We start from the raw sequence: 24933 nt of genomic DNA on the forward strand, positions 1-24933 counted from the left end.
AACTTTCTTCAGACCTATAAAATTATAGCAGTATCCTTAAAATGTCACTGGCTTCAATAATATAACATGCAATAGTATAAAATGCAATAATAAGGTTAATTAACTGATTATGTGCTTTTAGAACTGGCTCTTAGTGAACTGGCACATAGATCAGGGGTGTCAAATGCAAGCTCCATTTTTGCTAGCAGAGGGTTGCAGGAGGCCTTCCCTGCCAAAAATGGAGATTGGGATCCCGCTTTCTCTGGCAGAGCACTCAGTCCACGAGAGGCAACCCGACAAATGACATCAAGCTAGCCACGCCCCCCTGGTCTCCCTGAGGTTAAACACAACCCTGATAGGACCTCAATGAAATCGAGTTTGACACCCTGATGTAGATAGTCTCCATGATGAACTATCCCATAATTTGGTCCTTCAGGTTTTCTAGCAGCGCACCTATTAACCACTGAAACTGAATCCATCCAGCTCCCTGCTGGTCATCCTCTTCTCTTTCTTTCCACCGTTCCTAGCATTAGAGACTTCTTCAGAAAGCTGGATCTTTACATAATGCATTCAAAGTAAAATAATTTGAGGCTGGTCATTTGTGTCTCTAATGAGAACTCTGGTCCAATTTACTCATGTTTTTGGCTAACCATGGTATTTTCAGGAGTCTTCCCCATCACCAAGGTTCAAAAGTGTCAATTCTATTTAAAGACTCTGAAGCACATCTGGGACACCTTTGGGAACATATTTTATTCATTTATTCACAAAACTAGCATCCTGTCTTTCTCCATGAGGTCAGGCAGCTTCCTCCAATCCTGATTGTCAGCCATACAAGATCCAGTAGATCACACCAAGAAACTGATGCCTAAAGCTCCTTTTATTAAGATTGGCTTTATTAAGAAATTACTGGTATTTTTTAAATCCCTCCATTCTTTCATCTGCAAAGGTTTTGTGTAAGCTTCCAGCAACCTCGTGAACTGAAATAGTTTAAACTTTCTGGATGGCATAAATTGCTCCCCTTGTACATAACCAGAAACTTTGTACAACCAGAAGAAGCAGAGTTTTCAGTGCCACACAATAAATGTTTCTCAGGCATTGTGAAGATCACCTTTCCATCTGTCTTCCACTATAGAATTGAAATGTCTTTCATCCTAGATTCTGTATTTTCCTCCATCCAAGTTCGGTCTTGAGATTCTTCCGTTATACACAAAATTTCAGCTAAGCTTTCTGGTTAACAATATGGAACTGAGTGCAAAGAGTCACATGCAACAACTTTGTTTGTTGGTAGGCATTATGTCTGGGTGACTCTGCAGGTGATATACGTCAACCCTGATAATAAAACTAAACTAGTTCTTCAGCAGCATGAGAATAATTGAGTATTAAATGCATTTTTGTGGGGAATGGAATGCTGTGGAGTCAAAGGCTGCGTGAAATTCAAATAGCCTTTTAATTCTAGCATCAGCTTTTTTTGCTTGCATTAAAACAAAATCCCTTGTAACTTTCCAGCTGGGTGAAAGCTGCTTGGTGCTCTGCTTGCAACCTATTGAACTACAGGTCTGGGTGTACTGTAACTACATGATTCCTATTTGAAAATGGTTTTGTGATTCAGTGGTGCATGAAATGAGGCCTGTTGTGTGGTATCTTAGTTGATCGCGCTGGTACTCATTGTCTCTCTGGAGCCTCAGCATTTTCTGACATCCCTGACATTAGGAAACCGTGTTCTCTCCCCCACTCTCCTTTTCCAAGAGAGTAATATTTGTCATAACACTGGACATTTACATTTTCTTTGTTGAAAGGAAGAAAGAGAAAAGCAAGCAACAATCGTGCAGAAAGATAAAGAAAGAACACTGGATGCATTTATTTTTGAAGGGATGGGAATTTCTAAAAACACATTATTTACATTTCTATTATTTATGTAAGAAGCAAAATATAAAGCGGCCCACAATGTTTAATGCTATTCAACAGAAACTTTCCACTGTTGCATATTTCAAGCTGAAATTTTATATCTTTTAACACTACAAGGGTGGAAGATTTGTGTGACATCAAGTCTAAATTAGGATTCTCTGAAGTAGCCAAAACATAGTTCAATTTGCCATAATCCAAAATTGGAACTACCCTGTTTCCCCAAAAATAAGACCTTCCGGATAATAAGCCCAATCGGGCTTTTGAGTGCATGGGCTAAAATAAGCCCTCCCTGAAAATATTGCAACACAGCAGCAGCCATGAGGTGACTACACACTGCCCCCTGCACCTCAAAAATAGTAAGACCTTCCCGAAAATAAGGCCAAGCACTTATTTCGGGGGGGGGGGGGGTCAAAAGAAAATAAGACCCTGTCTTATTTTGGGGGAAACACACTAGCTGGTATTTTTCATTTTCTGCCTTTGGGGGTAGAGTTTAACAAACAGGGAAAATTGATGTAGTCCAGGAAGCTAACATTTTTGGATGAGTTCTAGTTTCTTACTGGCAAATAAACACACAGTTGACTTCTTCGGTTTACTTTTAAGCAGAAAAAAGGTTAGGCGACTGGCTTCAAGGTCATTTGAGGATCTTTCCAGATAAGGGCATCTGGTCTCTGACGCAGATTTGGCAACGCCAAAAATCCTGATTTCCCCCTCCCCATGATTCTCAGATGTCCATTTGTTAGATTTATTCTGTACATGTGTCTTTCTTAGAAATCCCTTTAAAGTCAAGAAATACATTGTAGAAAAGAATAACAAGATGACAAAAGAGGAACAATCATTTAGAGAAAGATTTATGGTAAGTTTCTCCTTCTTTTAAATAGCTTGGAAAGTGTTGGCATGGTTACTGTTGTGTGTATGATATATGAAAATATCCTGTGCAATTTGTCATCTCTTGTCACGATACAGAACTATGAATAGCAACATTCCAGAAAACTATTCTTGTTACATTATATTATCATTAGAAATATGCATAAATTCTTAGTGGTAACCAAGAATTCGGACCTTGTTTTAAGAGAAAAATATGTGGCTGCAGAATATGTATGTGTATATATATGTGTGTGTATGTGTGTTTCTGTGCGTGCATTATATATATATATATATATATATATATATATATATATATATATATATATATATATATATGTGTGTGTGTGTGTGTGTGTGTGTGTGTGTGTGTGTGTGTGTGTGTGTGTGTGTGTGTGTGTGTGTTGTATTTGTACTGATAAATAAATAAATAAAGGGAGACTAGTATAGATCTATTTCGAGCTAATTAGCTCTCATCAGCTAGCCATACCCTTACTGGGATTTGAACGTGGGCTGTATTATATCTTAGGCAGGAGTCTTAGCCACTAAGTCACAGGCTCTCCTCCTTATCAGTTGAGCCACGCTCAACTGATAAGGAGGAGAGCCTGTGGCTTAGTGGCTAAGACTCCTGCCTAAGATATAATACAGCCCAGGTTCAAATCCCAGTAAGGGTATGGCTAGCTGATGAGAGCTAATTAGCTCGAAATAGATCTATACTAGTCTCCCTTTATTTATTTATCAGTACAAATACAACACAAATATAAAAAAGGCAACATTAAAAATAAAAATATGGTTTTCTGCCTGCATGGTCTTCTGTGATGAGCCGAAGGACAGAAAGAGGGAGTAGTGACCTTCCTCCCATATTTAGGCATACCAGGGGTTGTAACACACATACATACATACATATATATATATATACATACATACATACATACATACATACATACATACATAATAAAGATTGTAATTACAATAATAAAAACAAATACAAACTAAAGTATAAAAGAACAAAAAAGTAAAATAGGTAGAAAAGGGGAGAAAAAGAAAAAATAAGAATATAGCAAAGAAAAAGAAAATATACAAAATATCAACAACTGTAGTAACTTATCATCTTCTGTTAAAATAAGCAAATAATCTACTTCCCATATCATAGCTCTTATCTATAAACAAATCCATAAATATATCTTCATTTTAGTCCTGATGTCAGCAAGAGTCCATTAAGGGTTACCAGGACAACATAATAGCTATTTTAATCTTCATCAAACGAACAAATTTTATATTCCTTCCTCTTGCTTCTAATAAGGCAATCCTACTTTTGGTTTGCCACTTCTTTCCATAAACTATATATTTTCTTGGAAAATTTCACCTGAGAACTGGTGCCACCTCACTTGTCCTTCCTCCTGTGCTTTCAACTGCTTGGACCTGTGGTGGAAGATGGTTTCGGCCTTCTCTGCTTGCCATACATATTGCAGGGTTGCCCAGATCCCTGGCAAGCTATGAGAGGAAGACGACAGTCCCCTGAGGGTGGCACAGCTGGGGTGGTAGCAGCAGAGAGCAACACGAATAGCTGGTAGAGTGCAGGACATCCATAATGGCAGAGATTGGGGGAGGCAGGCAATGGGCGGGAGTTGGAGCAGAGAGCTTATGCAGGGCAGGAAAAGGTGAATCAAGAATGCAACTCTGAGGATGGTCAGAGCTACTATTCATTCAGTTCTGTCCTAATGGTCATTGAATGGTCATAACCCGAGGCCTACCTGTATGTCAAACCACTTTTGAAATTGGAACTTTTGACGCCAGTAAAAAGTACGCTTAATGTGCATTTAAAAACTAACTACAGGGAGTCCTTGACTTAAAAACATTCATTTAGTGATCATTCTAAGTTACAATGGCAGGGGGGAAAAGTGACTTGTGACTATTTTTCACACTTATGACCCTTGCAGCATCCCCATAGTCACTTGATCAAAATTTAGATGCTTGGCAACTGCTTCATATTTATGATGGCTCCAGTGTCCCGCTCTCACGTAAGCACCTTTTGCCGCCTTCTGACAAGCAAAGTGAATGGGGAAGCCAGATTCACTTACCAGCTGTGTTATTAACTGAACAACTGCAGTGATTCACTTAACAAGCATGGTGAAAAAGGTCGTAAAGTGGATCAAAACTCACTCACTGTCTCACTTAGCAACATAAATTTTGAACTCAGTTATGGTCGTAATTTGAGGACTATCTGTATGCAAATGTTTAAAATCTTTAGCATTCTCAGTGTTTCCTATCCATACTGTATCTGTAATAAGCTCTAGTCCTGCTCCCAATTAAGTTTATGTACTGTATATTGTAGCTTGGTTTTTTCCCCTCCCTTACTCTGCCATAGTATAATAAAGAAATCACAGTAATGAATACGGCAGTCGCACATTGCTCAAATACTCCTATCAGAGGAAACCTGGACTTGAGGATTTTGCCTGGAGAACAACTTGAAGTTATAGACATCACTGAAGGAAATCAACTGATATGTCGGAATTCTGAAGGCAAATGTAAGGTTTCAAAAGGAATAAAATAGATGAGCATAATAGAATAAAATAACATAGTTGGAAGGGACTTTGGAGGTCTTCTAGTCCAATCCCCTGCTTAGACAGGAAACCCTACACCACTTCAGACAAATAGTTATCCAACATCATCTTAAAAATTTCCAGTGTTGGAGCATTCACAACTTCTGGAGGCAAGTTTTTCCACTGGTTAATTGCTCTGTCAGGAAATTTCTCCTTAGTTCTAGGTTGCTTCTCTCCTTGATTAGTTTCCACCCATTGCTTTTGTCCTACCCTCATGTACTTTTGAGAATAGCTTGAGTCCCTCTTTTTTGTGGCAGCCCCTAAGATATTGGAACACTGCTATCATGTCTCCCCTAGTCCTTCTTTCTCTTAAGCTAAACATACCCAGTTCATGCAACCGTTCTTCATATGTTTTAGCCTCCAGTCCCCTAATCACCTTTGTTGCTCTTCTCTGCACTCTTTCTAGCGTCTCAACATCTTTTTTACATCGTGACGACCAAAACTGAATGCAGTATCCAAGTGTGGCCTTACCAAAGCATTATAAAGTGGTATTAACACTTTAATTTAATAATAACTAAACAAAAACACTGTGGGTGGAGTCAGAAATCAGAAAAGCTGATTAATTTATTTTTTAATTGGCCATCTTGGTATGATACTGAAGTAGGAGATAAAGAACTATACATCATTTTTGCATTTGAATATTTTTTTATTGTAGGTTTGAACAGTTAGTTTGTAACTCTGTGACTAAATTTTATAACAAAACTAATCCTATAGTAATCAATCTTATTTTATCTTTCCTAGATGGGTATGTGCAATTAGAACATTTGAATTTCAGGTAAGGTTTAAAATGACCCAGTTCTTCTGAGACACGGGATTAATTAAAATCAGAACCTGTAATAATTCAAAGCTATAGGTTTTTTTTATAGATGTCATGACACCATTTGTATCCTGGACTAAATGTAGCTTTGTTTTTTTCCCTATATCAGGCACTAGTGCTGTACAACTGAAGGCCAACACGTGTGACTTGTGGAAAGATTTTGTAGGCACAATATAGGGAAAATAGTCTGCAAGAATTTTCATTGCTTGGGAAAGAAAACAAAAATGGAATTGTGGACAATGCACTCAGTCCGAATTCTTCAGAAACTTACAACTACTTTTTTGAATGATTGTCATAAAAGTGACTTTTTTGTATTAGCGTTTGATATTCATGTTATCCTGTACAAAGTTTATCAATCTGGGTACAGGCCAAGGTACAAATGACTTAAAGCCATTGTCTGTAAAAACACTTTTTTTCAAACTTTGTTTCAAATTACAACTCTTCCCAGAGCAGCTCTTTTTCATGGTAATTGCAAATGTCACTTTGCTTCTTTTGATATTGTACAGCAATACTTAGCCTTTGTGCGCAAGACCTATTACCTGCTATTGACACATTTTTTTGTATGTATTTTGTCAATGTTGGGAGTATTACACTTGGTTTTATATTTAATCCTGTATTTAACCGGTGTAAGAATTTGTGGATTAAGCATTTAGAAAAAATATTGGGAGTCCATTTGATGCACTATTTTTAAATGTAAATAGGATAAATAAAATATGAATTGGCAATTAACACATTGCTGCTAATTGTACAGTTTGACACAAAACTTTGCAGAAATTAAACACATACTTAGAAGTGTTTACTATTTCATTTAAAAAAAAACAGAAATGTATCCAACTCTGAATATTTACCAATATAATGAATACTGCAATAGAATAAGTTTCCTCTGTGTTGGAAAGTCCTATTTGCTTTAAATCTGCTGTCAAAGGATGAAGACAGAGGGCAGGAAATATACAGGTGAAGTTCCATTGTGAAAACAGATACCTGCCTGTGCCTGAGCAACTTTGATGAGGAAACAGATTTACATCCTTCCATAACAATTTATGATCAAGACAACAGTGTAAAAATTTTGTTCCTTGTAGGGATGCCTCTCAACTAATTCTCATGATTTTTGTGACTAAGGGGAACGCATCATTCTGGATTCTGACTGTGCTATCATTGGAGATTATATATATACTGTATGTATGTGTGTGTGTGTGTGTATGTATATGTGTATATATATATATATATATATATACGTGTGTGTATGTGTGTATATGTATGTGTGTATATGTGTGTGTGTGTGTGTATATATATACACACACACACACACACACACACACACACACCAGGGGTTCCAGCTCCCCCCCCCGCCTGTTCGCACTACACTTGCCCCACCCACCGCTCACTGATTGGCTGGCTCACCAATCGCCCCACCCGCCTCTAAGAGTCCTATCTAAACCTTAAAGTCTCAAAGCTGTCAAGTTTGAACATCCCTGGGTTTTTTTTTCTAAAGGGTTAGGGGTGCAAGGATCTTGTAACTTGACAGCTTTAAGACTTGCATGCTTCAAATGCCAGAGTTTCTGAGCCAACATTTTGCTTGCTAAGCAAGAGCGTTGTTAAGTGAGTTTCACCACATTTAACAAGTTGCCCACGCACATCCAGTCACATGACTGCCAAGCCACCCCCTCTTGGTCACATGGCTGCCAAGCCACCCCCTCTTGGTCACATGGCTGGCAAGCCACTCCCACCCGGTGATATGACTGGCAAGCCACTCCAACAAAGCAGGCCACACCTGCAGAAGACGTTCTAAAAATTTTTGAAACCCACCACTGATACACACACACACATGCAGACACATATACAGACAGTCCTTGTTTAGTGACCATTTGTAGTTATGATGGTAATGAAAAGAGCCATCTGCAAAATATACCTGAGGTCCTATATTCTGTTTAGTTCTTTAAAATGAGCTGGGGGGGGGGAGGGTGTTTCCTCAAATGGAAACTTTTCTCCATTTTGCATTGCAACAATTAGCATCTAAACCCCAACAGCAACTGTGCATGCACTAAACCACACATTTTACAATGTGGGCATTTTACAACATGCAGGCCACACCTGGCCCTTTGGCTGTTCCTGTCCAGTTCACAGTGGCAGCCCTCCGTAAAAATCCCAGTTTCTTATGTGGTCCTTGAGAAAATTAATTGCCTTATCGTGCGCTAGACTCGACAAACATCACATTAACTGACATTTGGCTGATAACATGACAGGTTATCAATTTATAATTTGCATTAAATTAAATTGAATTGAATTGTGCGGTATGCGAATTTGTTATAGGTAGTCCTCATTTAACAACCACAGTAGAGACTGGCAGTGAGTGTGATTATGGTCCAACTTTAACTTTCCTTTATTTTATGGACCCGGGAAGCTCATTAATGTGAGGATTGGTTGTAAAATTACTTTTCTCTTCTAGCTTCTCCTCTGTTCACTTGATTTATTTGAAATATTTATGAAATCTATCGTTAAGAATTCGTGGTAAGTTATTGTCCATTAGAAAGCAACAAAAAATTCCAAAACCACTTAAAAATAACAATCTCGCTACCCCTTTGGGCATTACCTACTATTTTAAAAATACTTTACTGTGATATTTCATTAATACACACAAACCTTTTCTTAAAATTTTTCATTTCCAGTTTCTATCAAGCTATAATCAATTGCCCTGTTTTCCTTCAAGTACGGTGCAAATTTGAATAATGCAACAATGACGTTATTGGCCTACTTGTACTAAAGCAAATAAAAGGAAGTGACTTGACTGTTGTTCAAGTCACTGGGAAAAAAGGATAAAGTGAACACAAGCTAACAAAAAAGACATCGAGCATAGATATTGCGCATGTTTTTCAAGGTTGTGAACTATAATATTACAGTTTTTCTTTTTCTATGAAGAACATCATAATTGGATAAATGTAATGAATGTTGGATCTATGTCATTTTTCAAATGGACCACATGGACAGGCAGATTTCCACTTATCTTGCTCCAAAAAGAGCAAGGCAAAACACAATGAGGCAGGGGTCCCAACCCCACCCCACCCCACCCCAGGCCATGGACTGGCACTGGGTTGCAACATGCCAGAAATAGGGCCATGCAAACAAGCAAAGCCCCATCCGCAGGATGCAGGCAGCACACAAAACCACACTCCCACTGATCCGAGGCAAAACCTCTCTCCACAGAACTGACTTCTGGTGCCCCAAATAGTGCATGCATCCCAATGTGAGTGGCAATAGGTTTACTCAAAACAGGCAAAAGTGGAGTTTTTCATCAAAAGTTGCAAACTATTGCCAGAAAAAAAAAAAAAAGCATTTAAAAAAATGGTTTCCTGAGTTTGTTCTTGGTCATAGAACATTATTGTTTTTGCTTTTAATGGCAAATCCCTGGAAGCTTACATTTTCTCTGAGCTGAGTGATGAAGACAATAACCATAACCACAGTATTTATATTTCTAAATTTTTAAAGTATAAAAGGGCTGAAGAGTTCACATGAGAAACTTATGTGTTTACTTTTATAATCTGTTTATTGAAGTGCAAATGTCAACCATGAAGTAATAATCACATGCAATGACATACAATAAACATTTTTTCAGCATAAAAATAGGTACATGAAACTTCAATATCCTTTTTTTAAAATTATAAAACTGAAAAAAATAGTGTGCTTGTGCTGCCTTCTTCTAACTTATATTAGCTGAATAAAGATCAGTTCAAAATGATCTGGACTATCTCCTCTATAAATAACAGTGAAACATGAAAGCATTAGTGAATATTATTTTGTGAAATACTAACTTTCCATTGGGATATTGACAAATTTTGCTGTGCCTGGTTATGCGAATCCTATGAATTCTCTTATTGCAAACAATATCTGAGACACAACAACACTTTGTTTTCTTCATTTTACCAGCTGTTGTTGTTGTTGTTAGCCACTTCTGCTAATTTCTACTTAATATTCAGTCATCTTATTTTCCCTTAACTTACCTTTTAAGGAGAAATGGCCCCTTTCCTCCCTCGGTTTCTTCTCAGAGTTTGTTTTAACAGTGCTATTTTCCAAAAATACAGTAGTTCCAGGATACAAATATATAGTCCTATAGCTTGTATTTTGTACATTGAAGAAAAAAATAGTCACACTGAAGAAAAAAATAGTGCTAGATATGCATACATACCAGTGTACCTTAATATGGAGAAAAAATGTGATTTCACTTCAAATTAGGGATGAAATAATACTGGAAGACTGGTAACCATTCAAAGGTTTTATGAGTTTTACAATAATTACTTAGGAAAATGCATAGACAGACATGTCAACTTTTCAAATAAACGTTATGTCACATTATTTTAGATTACTTAAGGCAGTTTCAGTTGTAGTTTCAAAGCATTTAGGGAGAACTTAACGGGCGATACTAAAGTGCTTAAACTGGTAACTAACTTTTTATGAAATATGTTAACAAATACAATTATAGATACCAAAAGGAACATTTCCATTTTATCATTCATTTAAAGGTTCACTTTCCAACTTAATCTAGTTTCATGAACAGAATAATGTTTGCAGTGATGGCAGAGCTTATGAACAACTGAAGATTTGATGATCAAAAGTCATTTGGAGACAAATAAGGAAAACGTTAGTGAAAGGTTTCTTCCTTCCTTTCTCAAAAGCAGCTTGTGAGACAAGCTACCTTTGGGGGGGAAACACTGATTTCCTTTCATAGAAATAGGTCTCTTTGTCCAGTACAGGTAGTCCTCAACTTACAACAGTTCATTTACTGACTGTTCAAAGTTACACAGGACTGAAAAAAAGTGGCTGATGATTGTTTTTCACACTTACAACCATTGCCGCATCCCCACGGTCATGTCACCAAATTCAGATGCTTGGCAACTGATTCATTTTTATGACTGTTTCAATGTCTTTGGATTAGATGATCCCCTTTTACAACCTTCTGACAAGCAAAGTCAATTGGAAAGCCAGATTCTCTTAACAACCACGTTACTAATTTAATAACTGCAGTCATTCAATAACTGTGGCAAGAAAGGTCATAAAATGGGACAAAATTCATTTAACAAATGTTTCATTAACAACAGAAATTTTAAAATGGCCCACTTGGATGTGCATTGCTGTTTGAAAGTACTGAGGAAATGGTATTAACACTAATAGTTAAGATAAATTCTGGATAGGAGTGATAGAGGCGAAGAGGAGAAAAAGCATATTAACATTTTAGCCAAACATGAATGCAGCTTAATTACACTGATATTATTGTTAAGGGGCAAAGAAACACAAAGAGCTGACTTGCATTGAGTTAGGCCATTGGTCTACCTAGAAAGAATGGTGAACTAGCCATGGTTTTCCTTGATGCAGTGTGTTATGTTAAATATATGAATGTTTATGCTTTGATGGCCACTTTTCAAAAACGGGCAGTACACCTAGTCAAGAGATCAAAAATGGAGTGAAGATCAAGTAAAACACCTCTCTGAAGATCTGAATACACCGATGTTCTTGACTTACCACAATTGAGCCCCAAATTTGTTAAGTGAGTTTTGCCCCATTTTACAACCTTTCTTGCCGCATTTGTTAAGTGAATCATTGCAATAGTTAATTTAGTAACAGGATTGTTAAGTGAATTTTTGCATTGACTTTGTCAGAAGGTTGCAAAAAGTTCTTGCGACCTCAGGACACTGCAACCGTTATAAATATGAACCAGCTGTCAAGCATTCAAATGTAAATCACATGATTATGGGGATGTTGTAACAGTCATAAGTATGAAAACGGTCATAAGTCACTTTCCCCAGTGCCGTCGTAATTTTGAATCACTAAACAAACTGTCGTAAATTGAGGCCTATCTGTAACTTTGTAGCGGTTCATAAGACCTGGCTACTAAAACATACATTAACTACTATTAAGCTAAAACTCATCACGAATAACTTTGGTTGCACAGCATGATTATAGTAACAAGTGTTGTCATATGCAAATATCATCAATTAGGCAAAGTGGCAACAGATAGTACACTTCAAGTATTTTAAATAACCTGTACCTATGGTAATGAGGGTGATAGACTTTTCTGCAAAATGAGCAAACGTAATACATTCTGTCATTTTCAGCTGCTGGTGCAAAAAGGCACAATTTTCTGTATTTAACTCAGATCATATATTCAAAAACGACAACAATGCTACTACGGAAGAAATTAAGATAATGCAATGGCCATTGGAAAATTCTTCTTGCAAAGAACTTAACCCTACTTAAAATTCAATTTAAGTAGCCTTGTTTGAAATCCGAAACCTAAAGGATTACACCACTATTATCTGTGAATGAAAACTTGTTATATGAGCCACTACTCTCACCGTCTTTACACATTCTGTATTGATTCAAAGGGATGTTGGGGGAGGGGAGGAATTAGTGATTTTCTAACTGGAACATGCCAATAAACCAGTGGTTGAAAATTGTACTTTCACTTCAACAGTGTAGAAATGCGTTTATCCTGTTTGTTTGGGGGAAATAACGTCACTATCAATCCTCACTTAAATAGATCGGTAACAGCCACCTGAATCTATACTGAATATCACATTAGCTCTATAGCTCAAGCAAGCAGTGCCCTTTCAGAAGGCAAAAGGGTAATTCATCTTAATTCTAGCCATCCTTTTGACAATTTAGTAGACGCCTGACATTTGTATACATCCAAATTCCAATCCCGACTCCACAATGAAAATGCAATAGTCAGGAGGGTCTTTACACGAGCAAACAAAGATAAATTTCAGTTGGCCGTAAGAGTATAATTGTGTTGCAATCAATGGTGTTTTATCTTTCACACATGTGATATTTCTAACTGATACTTATTGAATGAGCCTTACTAGTAATCTGAATTGGATATTAAAAGAAGAGGTAAAGTGCAACATGAATGTAAAATAATAACGTGGACATTAAGCAATTGCACCTTTTCTGAAAACATCTGCTTCCATCCAGATGGAGGAAACATTTTTTAGCAGGGCAGGAAAAAATTACATTCAGCTTAAAACTGATAGTGATAATAACCATCTTTTTTTTATTAATAGAGCTTCTCTTTCCCAGCTTCTTTGCATCTCCATCTTCAGCTTTCATTGGGAGCACAGAGAGTATGGTTTTATTCCTTATGGAGTGTACCTCTGCCTTTTTAGACTTTCAAAATTTTGAGAAAAATAAAAGTAGTTCAAGTATTAGGCATACTGTAGACCAGGGGTGGGGAACTATGGCCCCCTTATGACTTGTGGATTTCAACTGCCAGGCTGGCTCAGGAATTGAATTCACTTAACAACTATCTTGCTTAGCTACTGAAATTTTGGAGTCAATTGTGGTCGTCAGTCAAGGACAATCTGCACCTACATCCATGTTCAGTAAAACTGTGACTGTACTTGTATTCCTTTAATTGTATCAAAATTCATTATATGAAAGTAATCCTGTAAAATTAATGTCCTCCAACAGGGAAAAAAAACCCATGGGCATCACAACAGTCATTTTCAGATAATGACTGTTGAGTTGCCATACCAGAAAATGAGAAAAGTTCAATTTTTGAATTATTTGGAAAGGCTTCATGCAAAGTTATTTGGATAATCCCCCCCCCCCCCTTTTGCCTAAAATAATGTTTTGACTCCATCATAATTTATACTTACTAGATTTCAGGCTGTTATTTTTAATTCAACCTCAATGTATCAACTTATTAATATCAAGTATTATTAATATCAAGTATTAATAAGTATTACAAATAGCTACTGTAAAATTAAAGAGCAGCTATTATGAGAACAAAGCGTAAATAAAAACTCTGAAACAATGAACTGCAGCATCTACAAAGTTTCACCCTCATGTTCAAATAATACTACCATTTCCAGTAATAAAGTGTTTTGTTACTACACATTTAGTAAACGTGATGCCTTGTGAAAGCCTAAAGAAAATGAACACTAAACATAAGTCACTCCTGCTTTATCTGTACCTCAGCAAAGTCACAGGCAGTTAAGCTTTAGAAGTACACAAAAGCCCTGAGGTCTGGAACAACACTGTCAAATTCATATTCCAGTTCTCGTGAAATAATATTGTAAAAGGATGCTGTCAAGGCAAACATGTTTTCCTATTGAAGGGGGAAAAAAGCTTTACTCACAAAAAAGCATATCTGAAATCTAGAATTCAACAAACTCGTTATGTTTCAAGGTAATTAGTGATTAATGCCCATTAATCTGTTACTTTTAAAAATGTACTGGGGACAATCTCAACGCAACAGTTACATGTGACTCCCTTATCACAGATATTCTAGCCAATTTAGATAATGCCGTGACTTTAAACTGCTGTATTTGTGGAGTTTTTTGTGATTAATCAAAATGATCCATGTCAAAATGGCAAGTTTTCTGTTTATCACTGTAAAAAACAACAACATCAAGACCAATGTTATGCATTCATGGTGGAGCATGTCATCACCCAAGACCATTCTGGACTGACTTTTGATTATGCACAGTGACTCGGTGAAGAAAATATACACTGCAGTGTCATTTACTGGCAATATCAAATTGGTTCTAATGCATCTCCCTATTGCACAACTTTTGGCTCCATAAATTATTCTCAAATTCTGGGGACCAAGGGATGCTAGAGCCAACACAAACATTGAGATGCATATCATTGTTGGTTTTTTGCCTGTGTTAGAATGTCCCTAATGATCTGGAAGTGGCAAATCAGAAATGAAGATTAAAAACCAACAAAAATGGGCATTAGTAATTGAAAGATTGATGATTTGGCCAAAGGGTGAACTGGGAAACATCCTTGTCTGTGAAAGATCTCAAATCCATCCACTTCCACAATCGGCTTCTGCAGCAGTGCCAAAAGTGCTCCCTTTGGATCAATGTTTCAAAACCAAAACAAATAGACTCTCCCAACTTTTTAAAAAAAGGATACATTAAATATTTTGGATAGCAATGCTCTATGTTCTTATTTAAACCTAAGTCTACCCAAAGATTTGTTTTCTGAACAGAAATGTACAGCAGGGGTCCCAACCCCCTGTGCGGGGACCAGCACCAGTCCAGGCATGCCAACAACCGGTCCACACAAAGAAGCAATGCCCCTTCTGTGGTATGCAGACAGCACGCAAAACCACGCCCCCTCTTGTCCATGAAAAATCCTCTCTCCACAGAACCGGTCCCTGGTGCCCAAAGGTTTGGGGGCTGCTAACGTACAGGATTACCCTACAAGTGAATGAAATATGCTGTGTGTGTCAGTACATTTTTCTTCTCAAAACCTGCCTAAAACCTGCCTAAAAGTCAGAGGTGGGTTCCTACCAGTTCGGCCAAATAGGTAGCAACTTGGCGGCCTGCCATGCCCCCGAACTGGTTCTCTCAGCGGCGCCATAGGCGCCACCATCTTGTTTCTGCATGCGCAGAACCAATTTTTTTTGTACTGCACATGCACGCTCAGGGATGCGGGGCGCATCCCTGAGCGAATCGGCAGTAGCAGCAGCTACTCATCCCTGCACCTAGTGAATATTGTTACAGACAATTAAAGCTACAGAAGCATTTAAATACTAATTAGCTTTTTAAGCAAGAAAAACTTGTCTTGAGTACCCTGTTCTTCTTTGCACTTTTCTTGACTGCTGCTAATGTTCTCTGCTATCCTTTCTCTGAAAAAATGTGGCTAGCCTGCAATTACCTTGCTTTATCAGTTTATTACCCTTTTTTTCTGAAAGAGAACATTACCAAAGGAACTCACCCCTGAAGGAAAACGTTTTTTTTTTTTTCCTTCCTTTCCCCCACAATTCTGAATTTTATATTGCGGCTATAGACGTTTTGATCTGTTGCTGCCATGAGATTAATAAATATTACTAATTTAAATATGCAAACCCAGCATTTTGATATATTTGATGCAAAACGCGGCCTGAAATGATTGATGGGAAAACTAATAATGAGATAAAAAGCAGAGTGCGAATTTTGTTTATGAGATATACTAGGTGGCCTGAATCTAACAAAAGCTGGATGATGAACAGCAGAAAGGGCAAAGTGGTTATGAAAGGCTGCGTTGAAAAGAATTCCTTCAATGAAAATGGAAACTCCTTAATAAAAAAAAACAACTTTAATTAAAACTGGGGAAATGTAGCTGCTGGATAGTTTGCAAAAAGAATCGGTAACCCTGACTACCATCCACCACTCGAAAGAATTGCATTGAAGTGGTTTCTGAATTTGAATGGTTTTCAACATCTAAGTTTTGGGGATTTCACATATTGAATCATTTAGTTTAATTCATCTCTCAGGATATTTTTTCTACTGGGGTGAAAAACAGATATAACGTACAATCCAGCAGCAACAAAAATATTATAAAAATATGTTGAGATCAGGAAGAGGTTACTTACTGCCTAATAACTGAAGTAAGAGATGTCTCTACATTATTTGACGCTTGCTACCTCTAATAAAAGCAGTTGCTTTATTTAATTTTACCACAATGTCACAAGAATTGCTTTATAATGAATCACCTAATCTCAGATTTGGAGACATCTGATGCTCCAGGTGCTTAGCTCTAGATCTCTGTTCTCGAGTCAGCAAGTCTTGAATGCTGTTCTATGCTATTTAGGAGGTAGACTGCAATAATTATTTCAGATGAATCCATGAGTAGGATATAAAAGCACTATTGACTTCCATGCATTCCAAAAGCATTTCCACAGAAGAAAAAGAATATATGAAGTTTGGCCAAAAAGCTTACCATAATATATTTCCAAACTTAAATATCTAGATCTAAATTATAATTATTTAAAATCTGACATTTAAAAAAATCAAAATTCCACTTTTCTCTGGTCTACAGTCCTACCCTACGGGTGACTTTTGCATGTTATAGTACTTGGAAGAACAGCAGAGACGACCTTTTCTTCCATGAGTATAAATCTAAATTAATTGGATCTAGGATTCTATTGCTTTTGTTTTCTAAAGTAAGTTTTATTTTTTATTTTTTATTTAAAAAAAACCTTTTGATGGTCAAGTTTTCAGGAATATTATTGCACTGTTCATTCGACATGGCAGGAATGTTATGAATTCTTCAATTGTAGAGTTTTTCAGATTTTTGGCAGCAGTGCAGCATCTGATTTTGAGTGGCAGCGAGTAGAGTCTAATAGCTACCAGCTGTTGGCTGAAGTCTTCAGTCTTCACTTCTGTTAAGCACTAACTCCACTGCTCATCATTTCTACCATACCTATGAAATAACACCAACAATCCCAAATTCCTGGCAAAAATTCAGCCAAATCTGCAGACAGACGTACCTAAACCGAACACCTTTGTCTTCTCTCCTAAATACCGTATATAAAGTAATTTCTGGGTACAGAATCTGATAGTTGTATGTTCAAAATGAGGCTTTCTTTGCCACATGGCATGCACTACTGACTCTGCCTTGAGTACAGGGTCTACCAAAGCCTATGCTCATCCAATGAAATCAAGCCTCTGAATTATACCTGTCAGCCAGCCAGTGCCATAATGAGACTGGCACACATTTCAAAGAAATCCAGTGTATGGCTCCCAAGGCGTGGTGTCACAGAGGACATGCTCCCAGTCAAAGAACCAGTAGGGGATCCGGGAAGTGACTGGCAATCAACAGTGGCGGAGTCAAGACTTAGTCTTGGTCTGTGCAAACGAGCTGCTGAGCTTGAGCGTTGAGGTGTAGAAGAACCCGATCTTTGTTCCATGACATCATCTTGAAAATACAGAGAAATGATTTAAAACTTCTTGAGCTGGCAGGAGGCTAAAATTCCCCTCTACTCTTTCATTTTACCTCTGGCTTAGCTTTTCTGATGGTGGACAATTCACCTAACAAAAGCTAGATTGAAGAATAGACTGAGATAAGCTCCTGCTCTTATTTAATACCTCCTCTTCCCACTCATCATCACCATTGTCGCCCTCCTCTTCCTCCTCATCCCCATTTCCATGAAATGGAAGCTGCTTCTACAAGCGGCCTCCTACGCAATCTCCAGACTTCTCAGACCATGTGTCAACAGTCTCATGTAATTCCCATTCCTCTCCATAAGTCCTATACTTCTGATGTCTTCTTGGGAGGAGAAGAAGAAACTGTTCTGCCATAATGTCTATTCTACAAGAGTAACATGAGAAGAAGTTTTTAACTGTATTGCTACACTTCCTTCTTTCAAGTCATGCTTTTCTTCAAACATTTCACCATAATTACCCTGTTTCCCCGAAAACCTCCCCAGATAATAAGCCCAATCGGCTTTTGAGCACATGCGCTAAAATAAGCCCTCCCCCCCAAAAAATAATCCCCTCCCAAAAATATTGCAACACAGCAGCAGCCAAGAGATGACCATGCTTGCTGCCTCCTGCACTCCAAAAATAATAAGACCTTCCTGAAAATAAGGTCAAGGGCTTATTTCGGGAGTCAAAAGAAAAGAAGACACTGTCTTATTTTCGGTGAAACGCGGTATGCCATTTTTATGCTCTTCGCTAATCTAGAGTTTTACCAAGCCCTTCTCTTCCCTTTATCTTAAATGGCTTGCAACTGTCTTCAAACAATTGACAGCTATCTCAACGTCAGTCCCATTGGTCTCAAGCAAAATGTTGCATCAAAGAATCAAATCATGTATGCATGTTCCATTAGGTTCGGAAAGTGTCACTATCAGATAAATCAGTGTTTTTCAAACTAGGCAGCTTTAAAAAGTGTGGATTTCAATTCCCAGAATTCACCAGCCAGAATGCTGGGTTGTTCAGTTGCCAAGTTTGAAAAATACTGAGATAACTTGTTTAGGACTGTGATTTTGCTCAGACCTTAAATTTGCAAATAGTATTGAAACTGGACTGAATATTTAACAGATTTTGATCCCTAGTTTACAAATCTGGGAAAGCAGTGTGTGAATCTTTTATGAAACAATTTTATGAACAAATTGCATGCATATACGTTTCTCTAATTCCTTTCTGCATCTACGATTTAGACATCCCAACGCATTCAAGAAGGGGGGGGGGAATCACAAAGGGGTGAAAAGAAAACCAAAGAATTGAGGTAGTCTTTGGAGATAATGAACTGAAAGTGATACTACTGATATAGTTTCAACTTGTAGAAATAAGAATAATGGAATCATCTGGGTGGGGAGTAGGGAGGAGGAAGTTCATCGCTTGTGGAGAAAATGCTATTAGGATTTCAGAAATGGTCTGTGATCAGAAAAGGCTTGCTAGAATATTTCCTGCTGAGGGATTATTATGAATCTTGAAAGAAGCAGAAATCTTTCTTTTTACCCACGTGTATCATTAATCTGTCACAGTGAACACTAAGTGATGACAAATGGACTGAAGATGTGTTGCTAAACCACAATTGTTCTGACTAGTAGAATCATAAAGTAGATATAAAGTGTGATTGGGGGTGGGGAGAAGATGGAGCTGTTTGGGTTTCTTTTTTAGTCTTCCTTCAAGCTTGGGAGTATTTGTGCAGAATTTCCCACATACCATCGATGCTTTTAAAGTCCAACAAATAGCTGCGATTGTCCACCTGATAGAGCTGCAAACTCATTTTCACATAATTTCCTGTAACTGGGTTCTTTCTACGCACTCGAAGGTGATAGGCATTCACCACCTAAAACACATAATTACCATTTGAGAAAAAAAAATATAATTATGGAAAAGGAAAAAGAATGTTAATTTCATCTTTCAAAAAATAATTTTGCATAAAACAAAGGAATGTAATCTCAAGGCATTTCCCTTCTGTAATAGATCCAGTTCAGTTCAGTGGGATATACCTTTCAGGAAAATGAAAAAAAAAAAAGCATGTTAACTAGTTTAATCTCAGTATTGCAGTTTGAGAAAAAAAAATGAATAGGGTTTTCCACAATTCTGCAAAAAAAAAAACCAAAAAACCCCACGAGAGAGAGAGAGAGAGAGAGAGAGAGAGAGAGAGAGAGAGAGAGAAATACAGTAGGTAGGTAGGGAGAGAGAGAGTAGGTAGGTAGGTAGAGGGATATAGAGAGAGAAAGAGATAGAGAGAAATACAGTAGATAGGTACGTGTCTCTGCTGGCACAGCACTTGATCAATGTAATTCTCATCAATCAGTTAAAGAGCTTTCCAAAAGGGGGAAAAAACCTTTCATGAAAACAGGCCTGTTTTTTTTTTCAAAAAAGGCATGAATAGCCTTGGGAGGGGGGGTGGAAACCAAGCAAAAACGGCTCATTTTTCACGAAAACATGCCCGTTTTTTGTCAAAAAAATTTCATGTATAGCCTTATGGAGGCTTATAGAGTGCTGCTGGAGGCTGGGGGAGGGGAGGCAAAAACGGACCATTTTTGGCTCATTTCTGCCCTCCCCAGCCCTGAGGAGCTCTCCGAAAGCCTCCATAAGGGTATGCACAGGTATTTCGGTGAAGGGGCGGGGCTTCGGGAGGCAGAAAATGCTGTATCTGGTGTATAAGACACACCCAGATTTTCAGCCTCTTTTCTGAGGAAAAAAGGTGTGTCTTATAATCCGAAAAATACGGTAGCTCTCTATGAAGAAAAACTGTATACCAAAGTGTAAAATATTATTTGGGGGCAGTCTATGAATGCTATTAAATAATATCCTTAGGGGAGAAAGTCAGGATGAACAGAAATAAAGAAATATACTGCCTCTGTTCAGGCTCTTTGTCCGTGTGATTTTAATCAATTAGACAATTAATCTAAGTTATGTTCAAGGTTAATTCCCATGTGATACATGATATATATAATTTTCAACATATAAACAGCCTGATTCTTCATCAGTAGTTTTCAAATGAAGATACTAAAAACCACAGAAAAGGGATTCTCCTCCATTATGTTTATCAGGCAGTGGAACACAAATGCTAGTGAATGGCTTGGTCGTCTCCTCTGCAAAAAGAAGCTGCGATGCTTGGAAATCCAGGTCAGCTGCTAAGTGCCCGGATTGCGAACCTCAAAAAAGATCTCTGCCTGATGCTGACTTTACGTGTCAGAAGATTGCAAAAGCATCACCCCAGTATACTGCAACCATGCTAAATACATGCAGTTGCCAAGCATCCAAATATTGATTACGTGATTGTGGGGATGCTGCAATGGTCGTAAGCATGAAAAATGATCATAAGTGTTCTAATCCCAGCCTTAGCAAGTAATCAAAAGCTGCTGAAAGGTAAAGGTTCCCCTCGCATATATGTGCTACTTCTTCCCGACTCTAGGGGGCAGTGCTCATCTCCGTTTCAAAGCCAGAGAGCCAGCGCTGTCCAAAGAAGTCTCCATGGTCATGTGACCGGCATGACTAAATGCCGAAGCCGCACGTTAGCTTCCCATCAAAAGTGATTCCAATTTTTCTACTTGCATTTTTACATGCTTTCGAACTGCTAGGTTGGCAGAAGCTGGGACAAGTAACGGGAGCTCAGTCCGTTACACGGCACTAGGGATTCGAACTGCTGAACTGCCGACCTTTCTGATCAACAAGCTCAGTGTCTTAGCCACTGAGCCACCACGTCCCTTGATGATAAACTGCTTACTCGCCAGTAAATACAAACCTCTTTTCAAACGGTAGGAACAGTCTTTTATTCACATGGATAAATAAAAAAAAAAGCAAATGTGATTAGTCCCAACAGACCTGCTTCTGGCCTAGAAATCTGAATTGCTTGCTGTATCCTAAAAACAAACAGTTGTCTGCGACTACCAGCCACTCCCAAACTCCTACTATTTATTTCCCAGCCAGGGAGGGGCTGGCTATCGTTCACATCTGCTTTCCTTTGCTCTCCTCTCTTTTCCTCTCTGCATATATGCGCATCTGGGATTCCACAAAAGACAGCTGCCTCTCCACCAGGACAGAAGGCCGTGTCTCTGCCTCTGATGCTGTTTCCTTATCAGAGCCTTCCAAAGGCTCCAAAACTGGCCCAGACTCTCCCTCCACCTCCTCCGCGTCTGACTGTGCTGCTAGCTCTGCTGGCAGCTGACGTGTTACAACAATAAGTCACTTCAGTGCCTTTGCAATATTGAACGGTCACTAAAGAAATGGTTGTAAGTCAAGGATTACCTTTAATACACTATATTTAATCTGTTTTGTGAGCATTAAGCCTTAGGTGATTTTTGACTGTAACCAATAAAACTAAATTAAACTGATACAAGCCTCCCTGGACACATCCAAAGGTAGCATTCACATGCTTTAAATGAAAACGTACATAAATGCATAAAGTTGTTCATCTGAAAAGCCTTCAAGAGCCACACGGCACTGCTACTCTTACCTTCCATTCAAAATCCAGATGTTTCATTGCCCGGTAAACTTCAGCCATGATATCGTAAGGCTTGCTTTGACTTCGTATTCCTAAGTGCCACTTGGCTTTTTTCACAGTCAACGGTTTTGGCTTAGTGGTGTTCAATGCATCCAAAGAGCTTTTTGCTTTGGGACTATCCGCAACGAGAGGCGGCATCCTTTCTGGATGAGGTTTCACCCCTGGGGGGATATGCATAGAGTCATCCATAAAAGAGCCACTGGGTGGGCTGGAGGCGAGGTAGAACTCACTGGCCTGATTCATGATTCTCCGGTTGTCAATGATCAGGTGATACGCAACCGCAAGCTGGTCTTGAGGATCTCCACTGTACAAGCTGGCCATCACTTCTGACTCGGTGCATTCAAACTTCTCACAAACTTCCCTCACAGCATCATCGTCCATGACATTGGTGTCATACGATGGGTCTTCTGGGAACAAATAATTGGGCAGATCTTGCTTGAACCATTCGTGCTCTCTAGAAGAAAATAAAAACGGTGCTCCAGTTAGAACAATGCCATTTGTTAACAGTGTATTGAAATCTCTTTCAAATTCCCAAGTGGTCTTTATCACGTTATACAACTTTTCAGGACAGTTGGGGGAAATTGGAAAGTCATCTTGAGATTAACCGATTGTGGGGAGCAGCAGACATGCTATTCTCGTGGTATTTTTTTCTTATTATTATCACATTAATCATCCCATATCCCTGAAACATTCTGCAGTATTCCTCACTGCCCAAACTTTCTGATATGAAAAAGTTTCTGTCTAAGGCAGGGGTGCCAAACTGGATTTCATCGAGGGTAGGATCAGCATTGGAGTTCTACTCCACAGGCTGGCCGGAAGTGAGGGGGAAGAGGGAACTGAGCCTCCTGCAGCATTCTGCTGGCCAACTGGGGTGCGGCACCACACACACACTGTTTTGGCCAGCAGGATACTGCAGGCTGTCCAGGCCAAAAATGGGGTGCGGGAGGCAACATGCGGCTCCCCACAACCCTTTTCGGCTGCCAGAGGCACCAGGTGCCGGTCCTTTGCTACTTCCAGACCGGTCCCATGGGCCAGATTTAAGCACCCCGTTTGACACCTTTGGTCTAAGGTCTCCCACTGGAATTTTACTGAAGTATGAAAACCCAGAAATACTGCAGATTGCTGGAAAGATGACTGTATATTAAAAGACATGACATTTAATTGTCTTGTAACTACATTAATGCCAGATCCCTCCATCTCCCTGAAGATTTTACTGAAATGTTATTCTTTGCAAGAAGAAAATGAAAACAATTTCTTTTCCATCAAATTAAGACAGAATTGTAAAACAAACCAGTCATGGAAGAGAAAATGTTAAATGGTGATAACAATTATGTATGCTTGCAACACGTTCAGTTTTAATGGCCAGAGGATTATGACTGATTTAGGACTGATTTGTGTGTTCTTGATAAACCTCTAGATATGAAAAAATAATTGTAGAATATACTCGGCCAAAAAACTGTTGAAAGGGGGAACTTTAATTTGACAGACCTAGAGTCTCCTATGAAAGAGATTCCCCCAACAGAACGTACATGCACCATCAATCAAACCACATATTGCATGAAGATTTCAGAGTTTTGGAACGTGGCACACCTGGAGATATTGAAATAAGGCTGAAACAAAGGCCAGAAATCCAGCCCATGGAGTGGTATAATAGTTGTAGAGCATCATGATATAATTAAGGCTCTTATACATATGTGGGTGTTTTTTTTTTAGCTAAACAGTTTTGCAATTTATTAAAATGTGCCTTTATTACATGCTACTTTATTTACATTCTATTTTATTACTCAAGATTATTTTAAATCTCATCTCAGGTTTTCTAATAACTGTCTGTGCAGGCTCCAAATTCAATTTATTTTAATTTAATTAACCATTTTCAGGCTACGTATAATCAGATTGGGAAATGATTGTCCAATCTCTTTCTAGTTATCAAATTACCCAATAAACCCTTTCGTCTGGCATTCCTCTTCTTTCTTGCTTTAGAAAAACGTTAACCAGCGGCATGTTAGAATTTTGGCCCAGGCTCACCGTATGTCTTTGATGGTGGCTCGTTTGAGTGGATCAACCTGCAGCATATGCATCAGCAGGGTTGCTACTGAATGGTTGAGGTACTCAGGAATGTAGAAGACGCCTCCCCGGATTTTTTTAAACAGGGTTGGGACATGCTCATCATCAAAAGGAAGAGTCCCACAGAGGAGAGCATAAAGAATGACACCACAGCTCCAGATATCAACTTCTGGGCCAGCGTACAATCTGAAGAAAAGGAAAAAAATGTCATTAATCTATGTCTTAATGTAATATTAAATAGTTGGGAGAAGAAGAGGAAAGCAGTGCTAAATTATTGCCTTCATTCAAAATGAAGATCAGAAATTATACAGCCCTCCTCCTCCTCCTCTTGATCATTTTGTCCTGATTCCTCTCCTTTTTGATCTCTCTTCAAACCTTCTCCAAGTATTCCTAATATCACACTCCAGGTTGTTTGATACTTAGCAACGTGGCACAGAAGAATCTGCTTGGTCATGTTTTATCAGCTAAATTGAA

At 38.4% G+C, this 24933-nt stretch overlaps 2 protein-coding genes across 4 annotated transcripts in view; one reads left to right on the top strand and one right to left on the bottom strand.

Moving 5' to 3' along the window:
• The window catches only part of FYB2 (FYN binding protein 2), a 41528-nt gene extending 34634 nt beyond the window's left edge, over positions 1–6894 (top strand). For all 3 annotated transcript variants that reach the window (XM_081946487.1, XM_081946488.1, XM_081946489.1), the window contains 4 exons: positions 2653–2737; positions 5114–5273; positions 6090–6123; positions 6275–6894. In XM_081946487.1, the coding sequence (XP_081802613.1) occupies positions 2653–2737; positions 5114–5273; positions 6090–6123; positions 6275–6281 (286 nt within the window). In that variant the 3' untranslated portion in view covers positions 6282–6894. The remainder of the gene's footprint in view (positions 1–2652; positions 2738–5113; positions 5274–6089; positions 6124–6274) is intronic.
• PRKAA2 (protein kinase AMP-activated catalytic subunit alpha 2) overlaps positions 1–24933 on the bottom strand; it is a 45111-nt gene that overhangs the window by 2685 nt on the left and 17493 nt on the right. The window contains exons 6-9 of the mRNA XM_081946502.1: positions 24421–24645; positions 22348–22849; positions 19599–19725; positions 17609–17847 (exon numbers count right to left, since the gene is read on the bottom strand). Coding sequence (XP_081802628.1) covers positions 17612–17847; positions 19599–19725; positions 22348–22849; positions 24421–24645 — 1090 coding nt within the window. The 3' untranslated portion in view covers positions 17609–17611. The remainder of the gene's footprint in view (positions 1–17608; positions 17848–19598; positions 19726–22347; positions 22850–24420; positions 24646–24933) is intronic.

Source organism: Natrix helvetica (genome assembly GCF_964273705.1).
Source record: "Natrix helvetica genome assembly, chromosome: 3".
Taxonomy (NCBI): domain Eukaryota; kingdom Metazoa; phylum Chordata; class Lepidosauria; order Squamata; family Natricidae; genus Natrix; species Natrix helvetica.